Genomic DNA, 16052 nt, shown 5'->3' with positions numbered 1-16052 from the left:
TTCTCTTACATTTAGAAGAATCCATCCATAAAGGCTTTAACACAATCAACTGATTAAAAAAAATGGTAATAAGAAATAATTATTTAATTAGAACCACCAATGCAATCGTCAAATGTAGTTGGTTATTTTATTTAGGGCCCTAGTCTACTTCTCCCACTCGTTCATGGTTCCATAAAATTCCATAAAAAAGTTTGGGATTAAAACTCAATTCAAATGTGCTGCTATTCTACAAATCACTTGGATAAATACACGCAGTAAAACGTCGTGCTATAAAACAAGCCGTTTCTTTGGCTGGCTTTGAGTCTTTGATAATTATCCAGTGTTTTGTGGAGCCCAACCGACTCATGGCCTCTCGACAGGTCACGCCGCGGGGTGCACCGTGTGTTCTTTTCTCAGCCCTTTCTCCCCTTAAAAAAAAAGAAAAAAAGGCTTCCACTCGCGCCACACACACGCACACTCAAATTTGCAGCTCAACCTTCTAAGCGCCGACTGACACACACCACATTTCTCCCTCTCTCGCAAAGCTAATTTGCATTGCCATTATAGCTACTATTATCAGATGGTTCCGAGTCCACAATCGCCGTGGTCTTTCTTTCAGGTTGACCTTATGAATATTCTACGTGAAGGCTCTGAGGAGAAATAGTCCTTTAAATCCCCGCTGTAATCAGCCTATAACTCCAAATCCGATACCCCATTTACATCGATCAGTTTTAAATAACACTTTCAAATGCTTATTATTGGCCTATATGGACCGTTATAATAAAACATATGCCATACCATAATAATAACATTGTCAAGCAAATCATTCAAATGCGTGTAACTATTGGGGAATAGGTAAGGATAGACAACATAAGCAACGATGTAAACAGGTTGTGTATATGCTTAGACATGTAGAGCGAGGCATAGTAAACTGTGACCTTATCATTCAACTTCTTTTATTCTGTACTGCAGCAAACAGAAAGATGTCGTTGAAAGGGAAAGTTAGACTTGATAGGTAATAAATGAGTTAAAGTATGCAATCCTTTTATTCATCTGATCTAGTAAGCCAATTAAATACATTTGTTTATAGTTACATTACAGCAAGCCAAATGCATATTTTTATGACAGATTAATTGTCTCAATACCCATTTAGTCTCAAAACATACATTGCAGGATTGAAGCAGCAATTTGTCGGTGAATTTAAAAAAAAGTTTAAAAGCTGGTAAATTATTATGATTCTTGACCAATCACATGCAGAGTTCAAGGCAAAAAAGTATCAGCTCAAGTCCTACTGTCTCTTCTGAATCTATTTGAATGGAGACAGAACTGTAGCAGAATATTAATGACTGTGGCCCTGAAAAGACTCACACCATCACCATAGAGTCCCTCTCCGTAGATCTTCTCCTCACTCCACAACAAACAAAAAAAATCATTCTGGAGGACCAGCACCCATATATAACTTTTTTTTTTTTAAACAAGTCGGGGTGCTGATCTAGGATCAGGCCCACCCTGTCCTTATAATTGTAATAATTATGATCTAAAAAAATGTTTTCAAAAAATGATCCTAGATCAGGAATTAATACAGGCTGAAGTCTTGGGAAAACATAAATCATAGCATCCCAGCGTTCTTTCAGTGATTGGTTGGTTGGACCGGAGAGGTCTAAGAGTCCAGCGAGTTTTGTTTTGTGGTGGAACAATAGGAGTAGGAGGAAGTGAGGGGAATTGTATGTGGAGGCTGCCTGTGGACATCTACACCCAGTGTTTTCTAACCTCCGTGGAGAGTAGAGATGAATACTACGTTGTCCTTGTCCTGTAGCTCGTACTCCAACTCACCCTTCAGAGAGAGAGATTTCATTCATTGAATTTATATAAAAGGTGTGTGTGTGTGTGTGTGAGACACACATGCATGCTAGGGATATTTAATATATACATATGTTTAAATATGGAAAGAGAGAGACACACACAAACAGTCAGACATTCACACGTATGCTATAACAGGTAAATAGAAAAGACATGGAGGAAATAGACAAAAGGGAGTGTGGATTTGCTCCTGTTAAAAAAACTAAACAGAAATGGTATCAAAAGTGTGCTCATAAATATATATATTTTTAATGCATTTAGTCTCAAAAGACCGGTATTGTTTTTAGATGTACGCTGTAGCATATACCGTGCAAATGAACAGCGTGCGTGAGCTTTTTGTGTTTAGTCTTTTACACCCAACACACACTCTTTTAGAACACCCACCATCAATTCCCAGTCGGCATCATTGATAAGTACCAAGATCCCAGGCCTCCTATTAAAATCAAGGGGAAAAGACATTGCATTGAACACCTCAGAATACCTCAGACACACAAGTAAGGCAATCTAGTCTGAAGATAATTCTACACAAGGAAGAAAAATGATATAAAAATCACATGCACGTGTTTTACACATCACAGGAGGACGCGGATCGGGTGTGTGAGATCGTGTGCTGTAGACGGGGTGTTGGAGACTGCGGTAGCCCGCTTAACTCTGACTATGGTAGCTGAAGACGTAGCGACATGCGCCACAACTGCAGGTAGTTTATCTTTCCTCTCTTGCAGTACGTATGAAGTTGCCTCCATCCCCACCGCGGTCGGTGAGCTCTCGACGTCACAGAGTCAGAGGGCTACACGCAATGCTCTGATAGGCTGCTTTACCTTCAAAACGCACTTCCCCTTTCCATACTGCATAAAATACATAACCTCCCCTGACATGGCCAGTACACCTTAAAAACAGGTGGGTTCGATTCCCACGGGGGACCAGTATGAAAATCTATGCACTCACTACTGGAAGTCGCTCTAGATAAAAGCGTCTGCTAAATCACTAAAATGTTTTTTAAAAATTAAAGCATTAAAACAGCCTCCACTAATATGGTACAGCTGTTAAAAATGTCTGTTTTCAGGTTAAAATAAAATAATCCCAGTTTAGAATACAATGTGACCTTACAATGATTAAGAGTAGACAGATCTATAGGTAGTAGCATAGATTTCCTCCCTTCATTAGCTAGTTACCCCTATAAATAGACCCCTATAAAAAAGGAACAATAAAAGTCTATAATGGGTGAGGAGGACAGGGCATCCACAAACCACAACTCCTGTCTGTCCGGTAGTATCCATCTCCTTTAATGATGGCTGTGCCTTTCGGACACATTTTGGACAAAATATAAACATGTCTGCATCGCTCCTTTTGTAAACTGTTTCACCCCAAAAATAATAAACAGTCGATCACTAAAAAAAATGTATTGCCGGTGTGCGTGTGTGTGTGTGTATAATACTCACACAGTATCTCCCTGGACAAAGAGCTCTGGCCGTTCCTTCAGCATGTTCCCTCTGATCCATACCAGCAGCTGCTTCATGTCCCCTACACACACACACACACACACACACACAGGTACACAGACAGAAGCAGAGACAGGGGTCAGAGTTCAAGGTGCATGGTCCAGCCCCCAAGTCCCAGCCGGTCGATGTGACGCGACAGAGGGACCAGGGATCACCAGAGATCACGGTGTGTGTGTGTGTGTGTGTGTGATGCTGAGGGGGATGGCGAGACAGACGTCTCGAAGCCGGCCATCGCCCTCATTCACCTCTGGGACATTAGGTTTTATATTAGGGTCTCTTGGTAAACAAAGAGGTTAAAATATAAAAGGAGCTTTTAAATGGAAACATCCTGACATATACAATCCTCCACTTCCTAAGTGCATGGCATGCATGCAGTGCTGTCCTCGTAAACCCGAAAGGTCCGGTTTCCCAGATTCAGATAAAGCCTATTCCTGGATTAATAACAAAATAAATATTTTCTGTTGATTGAAATTATTTTGTGCCTTTTTGAAAGAGAGAAATAATAGCTTAATCTCTGTCCAGGAAACTGCTCCTAAACGGAGATTAGGAATTGATTGACAGAAAATGCAAAGCCCAAAATAAGGAATTCAAATGATTGTGTCTATATGCATTTGAAAATAAAACACATCTGTGTCTTTTTTTAAAGAACGTGAACGTCAGTGATATTTAAACATTTTCCATGAGTCTGACCTCTGGATCGGCTGTTGTTTGGGAAAACGACCTCGCATTAACAATGGCTTGAGCTACTTGAACTGTCAGGCTACAGAGAATAACATATACCGAACCGTCGGGTTACGAGAGCAACACACACACACACACACACACACTCTACAGGCAATTATAATATCCTCTTGCCTCCATTCGATACGATTCCATATACTGTAACCTAAGCGTTCATTACTGTCCGTCAACGTGCGTGTGAATGCAATGTGTGGTTCCTTATAAGAAAAACGATGTGTTCTTATAAGATCATGGCCGTCTGCAGATGTACAGAAGGACAAGGCCTCGCGATGGCATACGAGAGCAGGACCGGGACTGCAGTTTCCCCATATCACAGAAACACACACACACCAGCCTCCCCATCCCTAACACAGCATCATCAGCCTCTCTCACCGGATCCAACCAGTTCGCTCAGTGCTGATATGGATGTGAGAGGGAGGGAGGGAAAGAGAGAAGGGGAGAAAGAAGCGAAAGGATGTATAAAATAGCAAAGTCTACGCTGCGGCCGGAAATAATATCCGAGGCAGGGCTTTTGATGAAATGTGACGAGGCTGTGCTCGATGCTCACTAAAGCGTAGAATCATTTCATTATTGCCATCCCCACTGATGTGCTATTTCAGATCCATAACCTCTGAACAGGGCATGTCACAGAAAGGACATGTAAAAGAAGCATAGGGGCCAGTCCACAGACAGCCAACCCCTTGCCCATCAGACAGAGACAGAGAGAAAGCTCTTCACAGAGCTAACACCCCTCTTACTCTACATCAGTGACTCTGCGGACATCGATAAAGCGGAAACCATGCATGGGAGTCGTGGAACCCAGTCCGTCTAAGACATTGAGGCTTTCTGCTCGTTACAAAACAGTCCTAGTACCTGGGTGTACTGTAGGGTTTTGCAGAAGTGTTTGGTGGGGCTTTATATGGCACCTCTGAGGCGTTGGGGGGGGCAGTATCAGGTTAATTGGATGGCTGTCAGACCTCTTCACAAGTGTAATGATTGGCCTACCTTCCTTCCTCCCCCCCTGCCTAGAACCCCCGCTCTCTCTCTCTCCCTCCTCTTCCCCCGCTCCCACTTCCCTCTCGCCAGCACCTATAAAGAAGAGTGATGCAGAGCAAAGGCAATGAATATTGACTTGTACCTCAGCACAGTTCTAAAAAAAGAAGCCAATCACTCCACTCTCATAATTTCGCCTTTGTGGGAGCAAGATACTCTCTACTCTCTCGCAAAAACCGCTGAAGTCTATCGCACCCCCCCTCCCCTCCCGCCCTGACTGTCGATTTTCCTTCAGAGAGACAGAGGTCAGGGTGGCCGAGGGGGCAGAGATGAAGGTTCTCCTGGACTCTGGTCTGCTTTCGTTGTCCTGGGTCGTACTCATTAGCAACAGAAAACAAGAGTTTCTTATTGGACGAGTTCAGGTAGTCCCTCCCCGGTTCAGCCTGTTTTCTGTCGTTTGGTGCCTAGTGAATACGACCCTGTTTGTGTTTCAGCCCACCCATAGGCTGTAGGGGTAGGAGAGCGCAGGTGGGGCGGGCCGAGGATGATGGAGGACAACAATGGAAAGGAGGAGGAAAATGAGGAATGTGCGTCACAGGCTCCATGCAGGTGCATTATGGGATAGCGCTGTCTGGGTCGGAGGGGAGAGGGCGTCTGAACGGCAGGCTCAAAGCATTCCCTCTCTTTTTCTTTCCTCTTAATTCGCCTCGTTCTCTCCGTGCGTTGCACTACTATTGATATGGTGGTTATCTGTGGGTGGGAGGAAATAAATCATCCATCTTGCTGGAGATGTGTGATGGGACATTTTCTGGGATGTGTGTGTGTGTGTGTGTGTGGGGGGGATCTTAGGCAGGGGGGAATTCAGAGCCAGGGTCATCAATCACTCACACGAGTTAAAGAGAAATATTGAGGATTCAGAAAGGGATTATCTCTCTCTCACACACACACACACACACACACACACACACACACACACACACACACACACACACACAGAGAGAGGTCCAGCGGACAGCAGATCAACAAGGTCATCCTAGGCTCGCATTCTCTGCTCTGGCCAACTTTTGTGTTAAGGTTGTCCTGGAAACTACACTGCCACGGAGACCAAATCTTTGTTTGTAGGAGGTCAGAACAACCCAAACGACTCCTATCAATCCCTCACAGTTCTACTATGGGGTCTAGCAGGGGAGTGGACATTCACACACTTCAACACGGTCACTCACACACAGTCATTGACAGACACACATAATCGACAAACAATCCAACGAAGAAAAAAATACAATACGTTCTGACGCACACCACACACCTACACTACCGCTCAAAAGTTTGGGGTCACTTAGAAATGTCCTTGTTATCCATTAAAACAGTTGCAAAATGAATAGGAAATATAAGTCAAGACGTTGACAAGGTTATAAATAATGATTTTTAATTTAAATAATAATTGTGTCCTTCAAACTTTGCTTTTGTCAAAGAATCCTCCATTTGTAGCAATTACAGCCTTGCAGACCTTTGGCATTCTAGTTGTCAATTTATTGGAGGTAATCTGAAGAGATTTCACCCCATGCTTCCTGAAGCACCTCCCATAAATTGGATTTGCTTGATGGGCACTTCTTACGTACCATACGGTCAAGCTGCTCCCACTACAGCTCAATAGGGTTGAGATCCGGTGACTGTGCTGGCCCACTCCATTACAGACAGAACACCAGCTGACTGCTTCTTCCCTAAATAGTTCTTGCATAGTTTGGAGCTGTGCTTTGGGTCATTGTCCTGTTGTAGGAGGAAATTGGCTCCAATTAAGCGCCGTCCACAGGGTATGGCGTTGCAGAATGGAGTGATAGCCTTCCCTCTTCAAGATCCCTTTTACCCTGTACAAATATCCCACTTTACCACCACCAAAGCACCCCCAGACCATCACATTAACTCCACTATGCTTGACAGATAGCGACAAGCACTCCTCCCATCATCTTTTCTGCGTCTCACAAATGTTCTTCATGTTCCCGAACACCTCAAACTTAGATTTGTCTGTCCATAACACTTTTTTCCAATCTTCCTCTGTCCAGTGTCTCTGTTATTTTGCCCATCTTTTGTTATTGTTATTTATTTTGCCCATTTTTATAGGCCAGTCTGAGATATGGCTTTTTCTTTGCAACTCTGCCTAGAAGGCCAGCATCCCGGAGTCGCTTCTTCACTGTTGAAGTTGAGACTGGTGTTTTGCGGGTACTATTTAATGAAGCTCAGTTGAGGACTTGTGAGGCGTCTATTTCTCAAACTAGACACTAATGTACTTGTCCTCTGGCTCAGTTGTGCACCAGGGGCTCCCACTCCTCTTTCCTTTCTATGCTGGTTAGAGCCAGTTTGCGCTGTTCTGTGAAGGGAGTAGTACACAGCGTTGTACGAGATCTTCAGTTTCTTGGCAATTTCTCGCATGGAATAGCCTTCATTTCACAGAAAAAGAACAGACTGACAAGTTTCAGAAGAACGTTCTTTGTTTCTGGCCATTTTGAGCCTATAATCGAACCCACAAATGCTGATGCTCCAGATACTCAACTAGCCTAAAGAAGGCCAGTTTTATTGCTTCTTTAATCAGCAAAACAGTTTTCAGCTGTACTAACATAACTGCAAAAGGGTTTTCTAATGACAAATTAGCCTTTTAAAATTATAAACTTGGATTAACGTGCCATTGGAACACAGGAGTGATGGTGGCTGATAATGGGACGCCTATGTAGATATTCCATTAAAACATCTGCTGTTTCTAGCTACAATAGTAATGTACAACATTAACAATGTCTACACTGTATATTTGATCAATTTGATGTTATTTTAAATGGGCAAAACAATTGCTTTTCAAAAACAAGGACATTTCTAAGTGACCACAAACGTTTGAACGGTAGTGTGCTAAAAAGGATATGACAAAACAGGACGCAAAAAAGATGTGCCTTTAGCCTCCACTATAAAAACATTTTCCACTGTCCCTCCTCCTACTTTGGTTCTGTTTACGAATAGAATGATTTCAATGTCACTGATTTATCTAGATCTAGACCCGAGATGACTCTGAGGTGCTGTACTATGAATGAAAGGAGTATATCACAGGAGATGGCTCTGTGGTGCTGTACTATGAATGAAAGGAGTAAATCACAGGGGATGGCTCTGAGGTGCTGTACTATGAATGAAAGGAGTAAATCACAGGAGATGACTGAGGTGCTGTACTATGAATGAAAGGAGTAAATCACAAGAGATGACTCTGAGGTGCTGTACTATGAATGAAAGGAGTAAATCACAAGAGATGACTGAGGTGCTGTACTATGAAAGAAAGGAGTAAAACCAGTTGAGTGTGTTGAGCTGCAGTTCCATTGCAGTAGGCCTCCTCCTCCGGGGATGAGCTTGGCAGTTTTAGGAGACCTTTTCCTCCATTCTACCTACTTTCACTTCCCTATTTCCACCAGGAGAGCACAGGAACAGGTGGATAGAGAGAGGAAACAGGGCCACTCGTCCATCCCGCCAACCCCCCAAAATGATTTTACACAAAAAGAACTTGGAGGCTTTGTCACAATTGTCCCCAAATACCCCTTCCTGGGCCCCCTTCCTTCTTCTTCTTCTCCTCCACAGCCACCCCTAACTCTCCTTTCCCCCCTGACTCTGCGTTGTGGATGGAAGACCCATCAACAGTATCACTGGCTGCATTTACAAGTGAATGAGGCCTAATAATGGAACAGTTAGGAGAAGAATGGGTCGAGGCCCGGGGTGGCTCACAGATGTTGGTGGTGCTGGAGGGAAGGAAGGAGGGGGCTCCAACACCATGGTTACTGAGGAAAGACCGGAATGAGAGAGGGGAGATGGGGGGGTGAGTGGACTGTTTTATACCCGATTTTCAATGGAGAAGGGGGGGGGGTTGGCCGAACTGAGGGGCCAAGGCAACCAGACAGGCAGGCAGGCAGGCCACTGGCTAGCATGGCCAGCTCAACAGCTGTCCAGGCACCATGTGAACAAGGGCTGAGAGAGGTCAGAGAGAGAGTGATGGAGGGGAGAGAAGGGAGAGGGCAGACGCAAGGACAACAGTGATGGGAGAGAGAGATGGATGCAGGAGAAAGAGAGAGAGCAGAAAGATAGAGCAGCATGATTTAGTAGGATTTGTACTGGGGTTTTGTGTCTGCATATTAGCTCCCGCTGAGTAGGGGCCATAAGAGCGGCTAACGCACAACCCCCTCCTCCCTTTTAGCTGGCGTTAGAGGAGAAAGGGAGGAGATATATTGAACTAATGAAGTCATCTATGCACGTGACAGTTGAGTTTTGTTTAGTCACATGGAAGAGAAAGGCTATTTTCTCAGGATCAATTAAGAGGGGGAGGGGAGGCAATCAGAGGAGGCAGAAATACCACACCTCCATCATCCTTCAGTCACTGAATTTAAAATGAATTCAGTTAGTGGTCTGTTTTAAAACAGAACTGTGCAGAATCAGTCTGCACTGCATAATCAGGGCCTATCCTTGGCTTGAAGTAATGTCTCTTAAAAATATATATATAGTAAATGAAAGTAAATATTCATTGACAATTGATCAACAAAAATGTTCCTAAACAATTTGTACTCACAGGGTTCTGATTGGTTGGGCAGGGTCACATGATGCTCCTTCACGCTGCCAAACAGTAGCTCCGCCCCTCCCCTAGGAAGTAAAGGGCATTTAATTACATATCTGTTCCATAGTTATCTCATAGGTTGGTAGAGTAACTTTGCAGTGTCATATTGAATTGGTAAAATAAAAAGTGCAGCCAGGGTGGTATTAGATTTACATAATCTGGAATTAGAGGGCATGGTGGCGAGTTAATCCCCGAGGAAAGGAGAACAGGCTGTGGAGACTAGACACACTGAAGAATAGGAGAAGATATGGTAAAGAAAAAGGGAAGAATAGAGATGGGGAGAGAGGTGAGACACTGAAGAATAGGGAGATGGGGCTCCCCTGCGGTGAACGAGTGTGTGGCATCGGACGCCAGCAGAGATAATTCAATAAAGCACGAGTGGACGCTTATCATATCACAGCTGTGAGCCTCCCCTTCAGACCGTTACGACAGGTCCCACTGGCCTCCCTCAACAAGGACAGAGACAGACATCCGAGAGGCGACTGAAAGCCACCACCCAAGTATAGGGACAATAAGGAGACCATCTATTTGCGAGGGACTAGGCTATAAACAGTGCATTCGGAAAGTATTCAGATCCCTTGACTTTCCCCACATTTTGTTAACGTTACAGCCTTATTTAAAAAATAATAATATTCCTCAATCAATCTACACACAATACCCCATAATGACAAAGCAAAAACAGTTGTAACATTTTTTTGCTAATAAAAAATAAACTATCACATTTACTTAAGTATTCAGACCTTTTACTGAGTACTTTGTTGAAGCACCTTTGGCAGCGATTACAACATCCAGTCTTCTTGGGTATGTCGCTATAAGCTTGGCACACCAGTATTTGGGGAGTTTGGATGGTTGGATGGAGAGCATCACTGCACAGCTATTTTCAGGTCTCTCCAGAGATGTTTGATCGGGTTCAAGTCTGGGCTCTGGCTGGGCCACTCAAGGACATTCAGAGACTTGTCCCGAAGCGTTGTCTTGGCTTTGTGCTTAGGGTTGTTGTCCTGTTGGAACGTGAACATTCACCCCTGTCTGAGGTCCTGAGTGCTCTGGAGCTGGGTTTCACAAGGATTTCCTGACTAGTCTCCCAGTCCTTATAGCTGAAAATCATCCCCCCAGCATGATGCTGCCAACACCATGCTTCACCATAAGGATGGTGCCAGGTTTCCTCCAGACGAGACGTTTGGCATTCAAGCCAAATAATTCAATATTGGTTTCATCAGACCAGAGAATCTTGTTTCTTATGGTCTCAGTCTTTTAGGTGCCTTTTGGCAAACTCCAAGCGGGCTGTCATGTGCTTTTTATTGAGGAGTGGCTTCCGTCTGGCCACTCTACCATAAAGGCCTGATGGAGTGCTGCAGAGATGGTTGTCCTTCTGAAAGGTTCTTCCATCTCCACAGAGGAACTATGAAGCTCTGTCAGAGTGACCATCGGGTTCTTGGTAACCTCCCCTCATATCTCAATTTTTTTTTTTTACTTATTCACAATATACACTATATGACCAAAGGTATGTGGACACCTGCTCGTCGAACATCTCATTCCAAAATCATGGGCATTAATATGCAGTTGTTCCTCCCTTTGGTGCAATAACAGCCTCCACTCTTCTGGGAAAGCTTTCCACTAGATGTGGAACATTGATACATACGGGGACTTGCTTCCATTCAGCCACAAGAGCATTAGGGAGGTCAGGCACTGATGTTGGGCGATTAGACCTGGCCCGAAGTCTGCATTCTAATTAACCTGAAAGGTGTCAGATGGAGTTGAGGTCAGGGCTCTGTGCAGGCCAGTCAAGTTCTTACACACTGATCTCAACAAACCATTTCTGTACGGACCTAGCTTTGTGCACAGGAGCATTGTCATGCTGAAACAGTTGCCACAAAGTTGGCAGCACAGAACTGTCTAGAATGTCATTGTATGCTGTAGCATTAAGATTTCCCTTCACTGGAACTAAGGGGTGTAGCCCGAACCATGAAAAACAGCCCCAGACCATTATTCATCCTCCACCAAATTTTACAGTTGATACTATGCATTCGAGCAGGTAGCATGAGATGGTGAAGCATCACTCCAGAGAACGCGTTTCCTCTGCTCCAGAGTCCAATGGCGGCGAGCTTGACACCACTCCAGCCAACCCTTGGCATTTCGCATGGTGATCTTAGGCTTGTGTGCGGCTGCTCGGCCATGGAAACCCATTTCATGAAGCTCCCGGCGAACAGTTATTGTGCTGACGTTGATTCCAGAGGCAGTTTGGAACTCGGTAGTGAGTGTTGCAACCGAGGACAGAAGATGTTTACACGCTACGCGCTTCAGAACTCAGTGTTCCCGTTCTGTGAGCTTGTTCGGCCTACCACTTTGCAGCTGAGCAGTTGTTGCTCCTAAACGTTTCCACTTCACAATAACAGCACTTACAGTTGACCGGGGCAGCTCTAGCAGGGCAGAAATTTGACAAACTGAAATGTTGTTGGAAAGGTGGCATCCTATGACGGTGTCACGTTGAAAGTCACCAAGCCATTCAGTACAGGCCATTTTAATGTCAGCAACGGGTGTGGCTGAAATAGCCAAATTCACTCATTTGAAAGGGCGTCCACATACTTTTGGCCCTATACATATATATATATATATATATATATATATATATATATATATATATATATATAAATAAAAGCTTAGTTGCACAATTAAAGCTAAATACACTGCATTTAAACAGTCAGCAATAATCTAATGAATTAAAAACTTGGAAAATTATACCTAAGCTAAATAAAACCATTCTAAAACCACTTATTATTTAATCAAAATAGTTTAACCTGTTTTTTCTTTTTTGCAATAATGACTGATCTGGCTTTCAAGTCTGTTCATGAAAATGCTTTTTGTTACAAATGTATCCAGAACCATGCAGATCGCCACCAATAATGTCCTACTTCTTTTAGTGGGCTTTATAGAAAATGAACACAGGTCTCATAAACAATATCTCAAGAACAAGCCCACGTGCTAGTGAGTAGCCAGCTAATATTTACATTTCAAGTTTAGCCAACTTTGATCTATTTCATAGCTGACAAGGGATAACAGTTGATCTGCTATGAACACACCCACCTGTCCGTCTCCAACTGTTTGAGCAGCGTGCTAGCCTGTCCACTTTGTTCAGACGTTGAAATCAAGTGGAGAACGAGTTGCTAATTCCTTATGTGCATGTGTGTGTCTATGTTCATTGCACATTGATAAAACACAGACTAGATAGCGAACACATAACAGTCGGTGGCTAAAATGCTGACAATGGTACATGGTGCCACATTGCCTTGTGACAGAAACGTTTATTTGATATATCGCCCAGCTCTACCGTCAACCCATGTAGTAAGCAGATAGTGAACACATCCTAGTAAACAGACCAGCAGTGACTAGCCTGCCAGCATGAGACAAACATTAGTCGCCTCTCTCCCTGCATGAGAGAGGAGCGTTAATGACATTTCAAACGTCTTTCTCTTTTGAAACTTGTGTGTGTGTGTGTGTGTGTTTAATGTTAACGGTTAATATGCAAAATGCCAGAGCAAGTGAAATAAACAATGTAAACATATGAGCGCGCAAGAGATAGAAAGAGAGCAAGTCAAGTGCAAAGATTAGGGTGAACACAAGAGATAGAAAGGGCACCGATCAGAGAGCGACAGAAGCAAAGATAGACTGTGTGTGTGTTTGGCTGCTGCAGGTGCAGGCCGGGCCATTATAAAGAGAGCTCACATCGCCTGGAGAATGCAGAGTTGTCATTCAGATGCTTTGGTGTGGAGCTGGCCTAGAGCCCAGTATATCTATGCAAAGGGAGATCGGGCGAGAGAAGCACGCCTAGTAATGAATCACTCACTCTCTGGGGTCAACGAGTTTCAAGCAAACACTGTGTTTGCTCATCTACTACAACATTTTAAAGCATTCATCTCGATCCTATATAGTCTATGACAGAGAACTGCATTTATCCTATGTACGATTGAGCAAAGTTCCTGTATGCCTACTGGAACACTCACTCACTGGGGTCAACCAGTTCTCTCAGTCTCAAACACTACTCCTCTCATCTCCTACAATAGCTTAAAGCATTCATTCCTCTCCCTATATGACAAGACAAATGCTGTCATCTCACAATCACAGACGTCCTGTATGCATTTTCTTAGTGCAGTGTTTCACACACTGTGAAGCAGTATTCTTTTACAGAATGTAACACTAATTAGATGTGACAATTGCTGCTGCATAACAGTCAGAGAAGTGATGCCCTCAGTTGAGTCGTGCACTAGCTTGTGACAGCAACCTTGAGGTACCTGTCCAGAAATGCTTCTTTAATTTTCCTTCGTATTACTGCACAGTTGCTAGAGTGTTAGATAACTTGTTTGTCTGCTCAGGGTGTAATTTCTCAAAAATACGAAATGATCGATTTTTGAGACCTTAGTCACGGACAGACTAGCTCTGGTCCACGCGCTTGCGGCAGTATGTGAGTACCGGAGCTAATCTCTTGACATACACTATTTAAACAATATTTTTATAAAGATTTACACCCTGCACTCTAGCAACATCTTTACTTGGTGAGTTGTGAAAGTACATTAATTGTAAAAAATAAAATAAAAAAGGCAACTATTTATTGTCGTCGCGAGATGAACCAGAACAAAGCTAGTAATTCGCGATCATCTATTCCTAAACGCAGCAACCTAGCTAGCTAGATAACTAGCATTAGTTTGTTAAACTATAGTCATGCATTGGTTTAGCGTGAACGTTAGTTTGCGACTGCACGAGTCATTCTCTCATGCACTGTAGCGCTAGCGACACTTTTGCGATAGTTAAAAGCAACAATGTATTTCCTGCCTTTTGAAAGTAATACGACGACTGGGAACAGACGACGTCTTGTTAAATGTGTTTGAAAATGTTCAAAGGTTGCGTCAAACGAACAAGAAAAACGTATTTTATACCAACCCAAACTCCAGGTGTATCGCTATGGGCGCCGCCATATTGTTGTCGCCGGAAGTTTTACACACCAGCGCTGGAAGTGACGCTGTCCAATGATCTTCTCTTTGAAAAAATGCTTTCAATCCCAAATACTACACTTCTAGTGTTACATTTATTGTTGCCTATCCCAGCATTGTCTGTTGAAAATTAAGATGTAAGTCTGAAATAAGCTTTTTTTTCTTTGCCTTTTTGTGTAGGGATATTTATAATAGCCTACTAGTTGAATGGAGGTAACAATATCTGACTAACTGTCTCATAACTACACCACGTGCAACAAAATGAGAAAACTCATACGTTATGTTTTGAGAAATATAGGTGGTTGAAGTAGTAGTAGGTGTGTGTGTGTGCGTGCCATGTCAAAGGCGCAACCCCCCTCCCCTGTCCTCTCTGTCATTGGTGACAGCCCTGTCCCGATATGGGTGGGGGAGATTGAATTGCAAATCTCCTGCCTTCTGTTAGCGTCCAAGGCTGCGGTGGCCCTTTCCAGTCGCCATTCATGTGGTAATGAGAAAATCCAGGAGTAGAGGCTGGGTGGATGAGTGAGGATGCTGGGGGGGGGTCAGAAAACGGGGGAAACGTAGACTGCAGACTGACTGATGTCCAGAGAAAAGGAGATCACAGACTGACTGATGTCCAGGGGAGTGAACAAGACATCCTCTAGGGCTAAACAAGCACAATCCTTTTAGGGACCTATGATTATATACAGGCAAGATTTAAATTGGGTTTTTGTAGCCGGTAGAACTGTCCCGGCTCTCCTCACAACTCAATGCTTCCAATCCAAAAATTGTGAACACCTCATGTAACACTTGGTTTACAGGGCCAGACCAAACTAATTACATATTTGCAGACTAGTTTCTAACAATATTATAGAGTGACACAGTCATTTTCTACTGGAAAGCAGTGGTTCAGGCCATGTGTGTCACATGTGGCGTGCCTGTGACAGGAGGGGCGGCTACAAGGAGTCCCCATAGATTTAGATAGCTAAGTATTACCATATTAGTATTAACCCATCAGTGTGATGTCACTTCACATTTGCTAGGCTTGCTTGAGTTCTTCCTCAGCTGTTACCACCATCCCGTCATAACACCTGGGCACTGATCCCAGACCAGAACATAACCTAGGCCCGTATTCATAAAGCTAATCTAGGATCAGTTTGGCCTTTTAGATTACAATGAATAAGATTACATGGATGTTGTAACCTGATCCAAGATCAGCACTCCTCCTCTGATACACTTTATGAATATGGTTCCTGGTTTACCATAACATTGCAAACACGCGCTCGCGTATCTCAAGCCAACTTCACGTATCTCATCAACACATTTGATCAGATGCGTTTGATGGTGGCGCATTGAACCCGCATAGACACAACCCAATTGATGCTGCTATGTGATAAATCAGTTGTGATA

The 16052-nt window shown here is 43.6% G+C and overlaps 1 protein-coding gene across 1 annotated transcript; it reads right to left on the bottom strand.

Moving 5' to 3' along the window:
- Nucleotides 1–918: 918 nt before the first annotated feature.
- Nucleotides 919–14694, bottom strand: urm1 (ubiquitin related modifier 1). Its single transcript, XM_029657129.2, has 5 exons — nucleotides 14614–14694; nucleotides 9637–9707; nucleotides 3279–3360; nucleotides 2224–2272; nucleotides 919–1813 (listed from the first exon to the last, which is right to left on the bottom strand). Exons 1-5 carry the CDS (start codon nucleotides 14646–14648, stop codon nucleotides 1745–1747), a joined length of 306 nt encoding a protein of 101 aa, XP_029512989.1. The 5' UTR covers nucleotides 14649–14694; the 3' UTR covers nucleotides 919–1744.
- Between the last annotated feature and the right edge of the window lie 1358 nt (nucleotides 14695–16052).

The sequence above is a fragment of the Oncorhynchus nerka genome, linkage group LG4, assembly GCF_034236695.1.
Source record: "Oncorhynchus nerka isolate Pitt River linkage group LG4, Oner_Uvic_2.0, whole genome shotgun sequence".
NCBI classification, from domain to species: Eukaryota; Metazoa; Chordata; class Actinopteri; order Salmoniformes; family Salmonidae; genus Oncorhynchus; species Oncorhynchus nerka.
The sequence above is the reverse complement of the archived record's forward strand: the minus strand, read 5'-3'. Positions and strand labels throughout refer to the sequence as shown.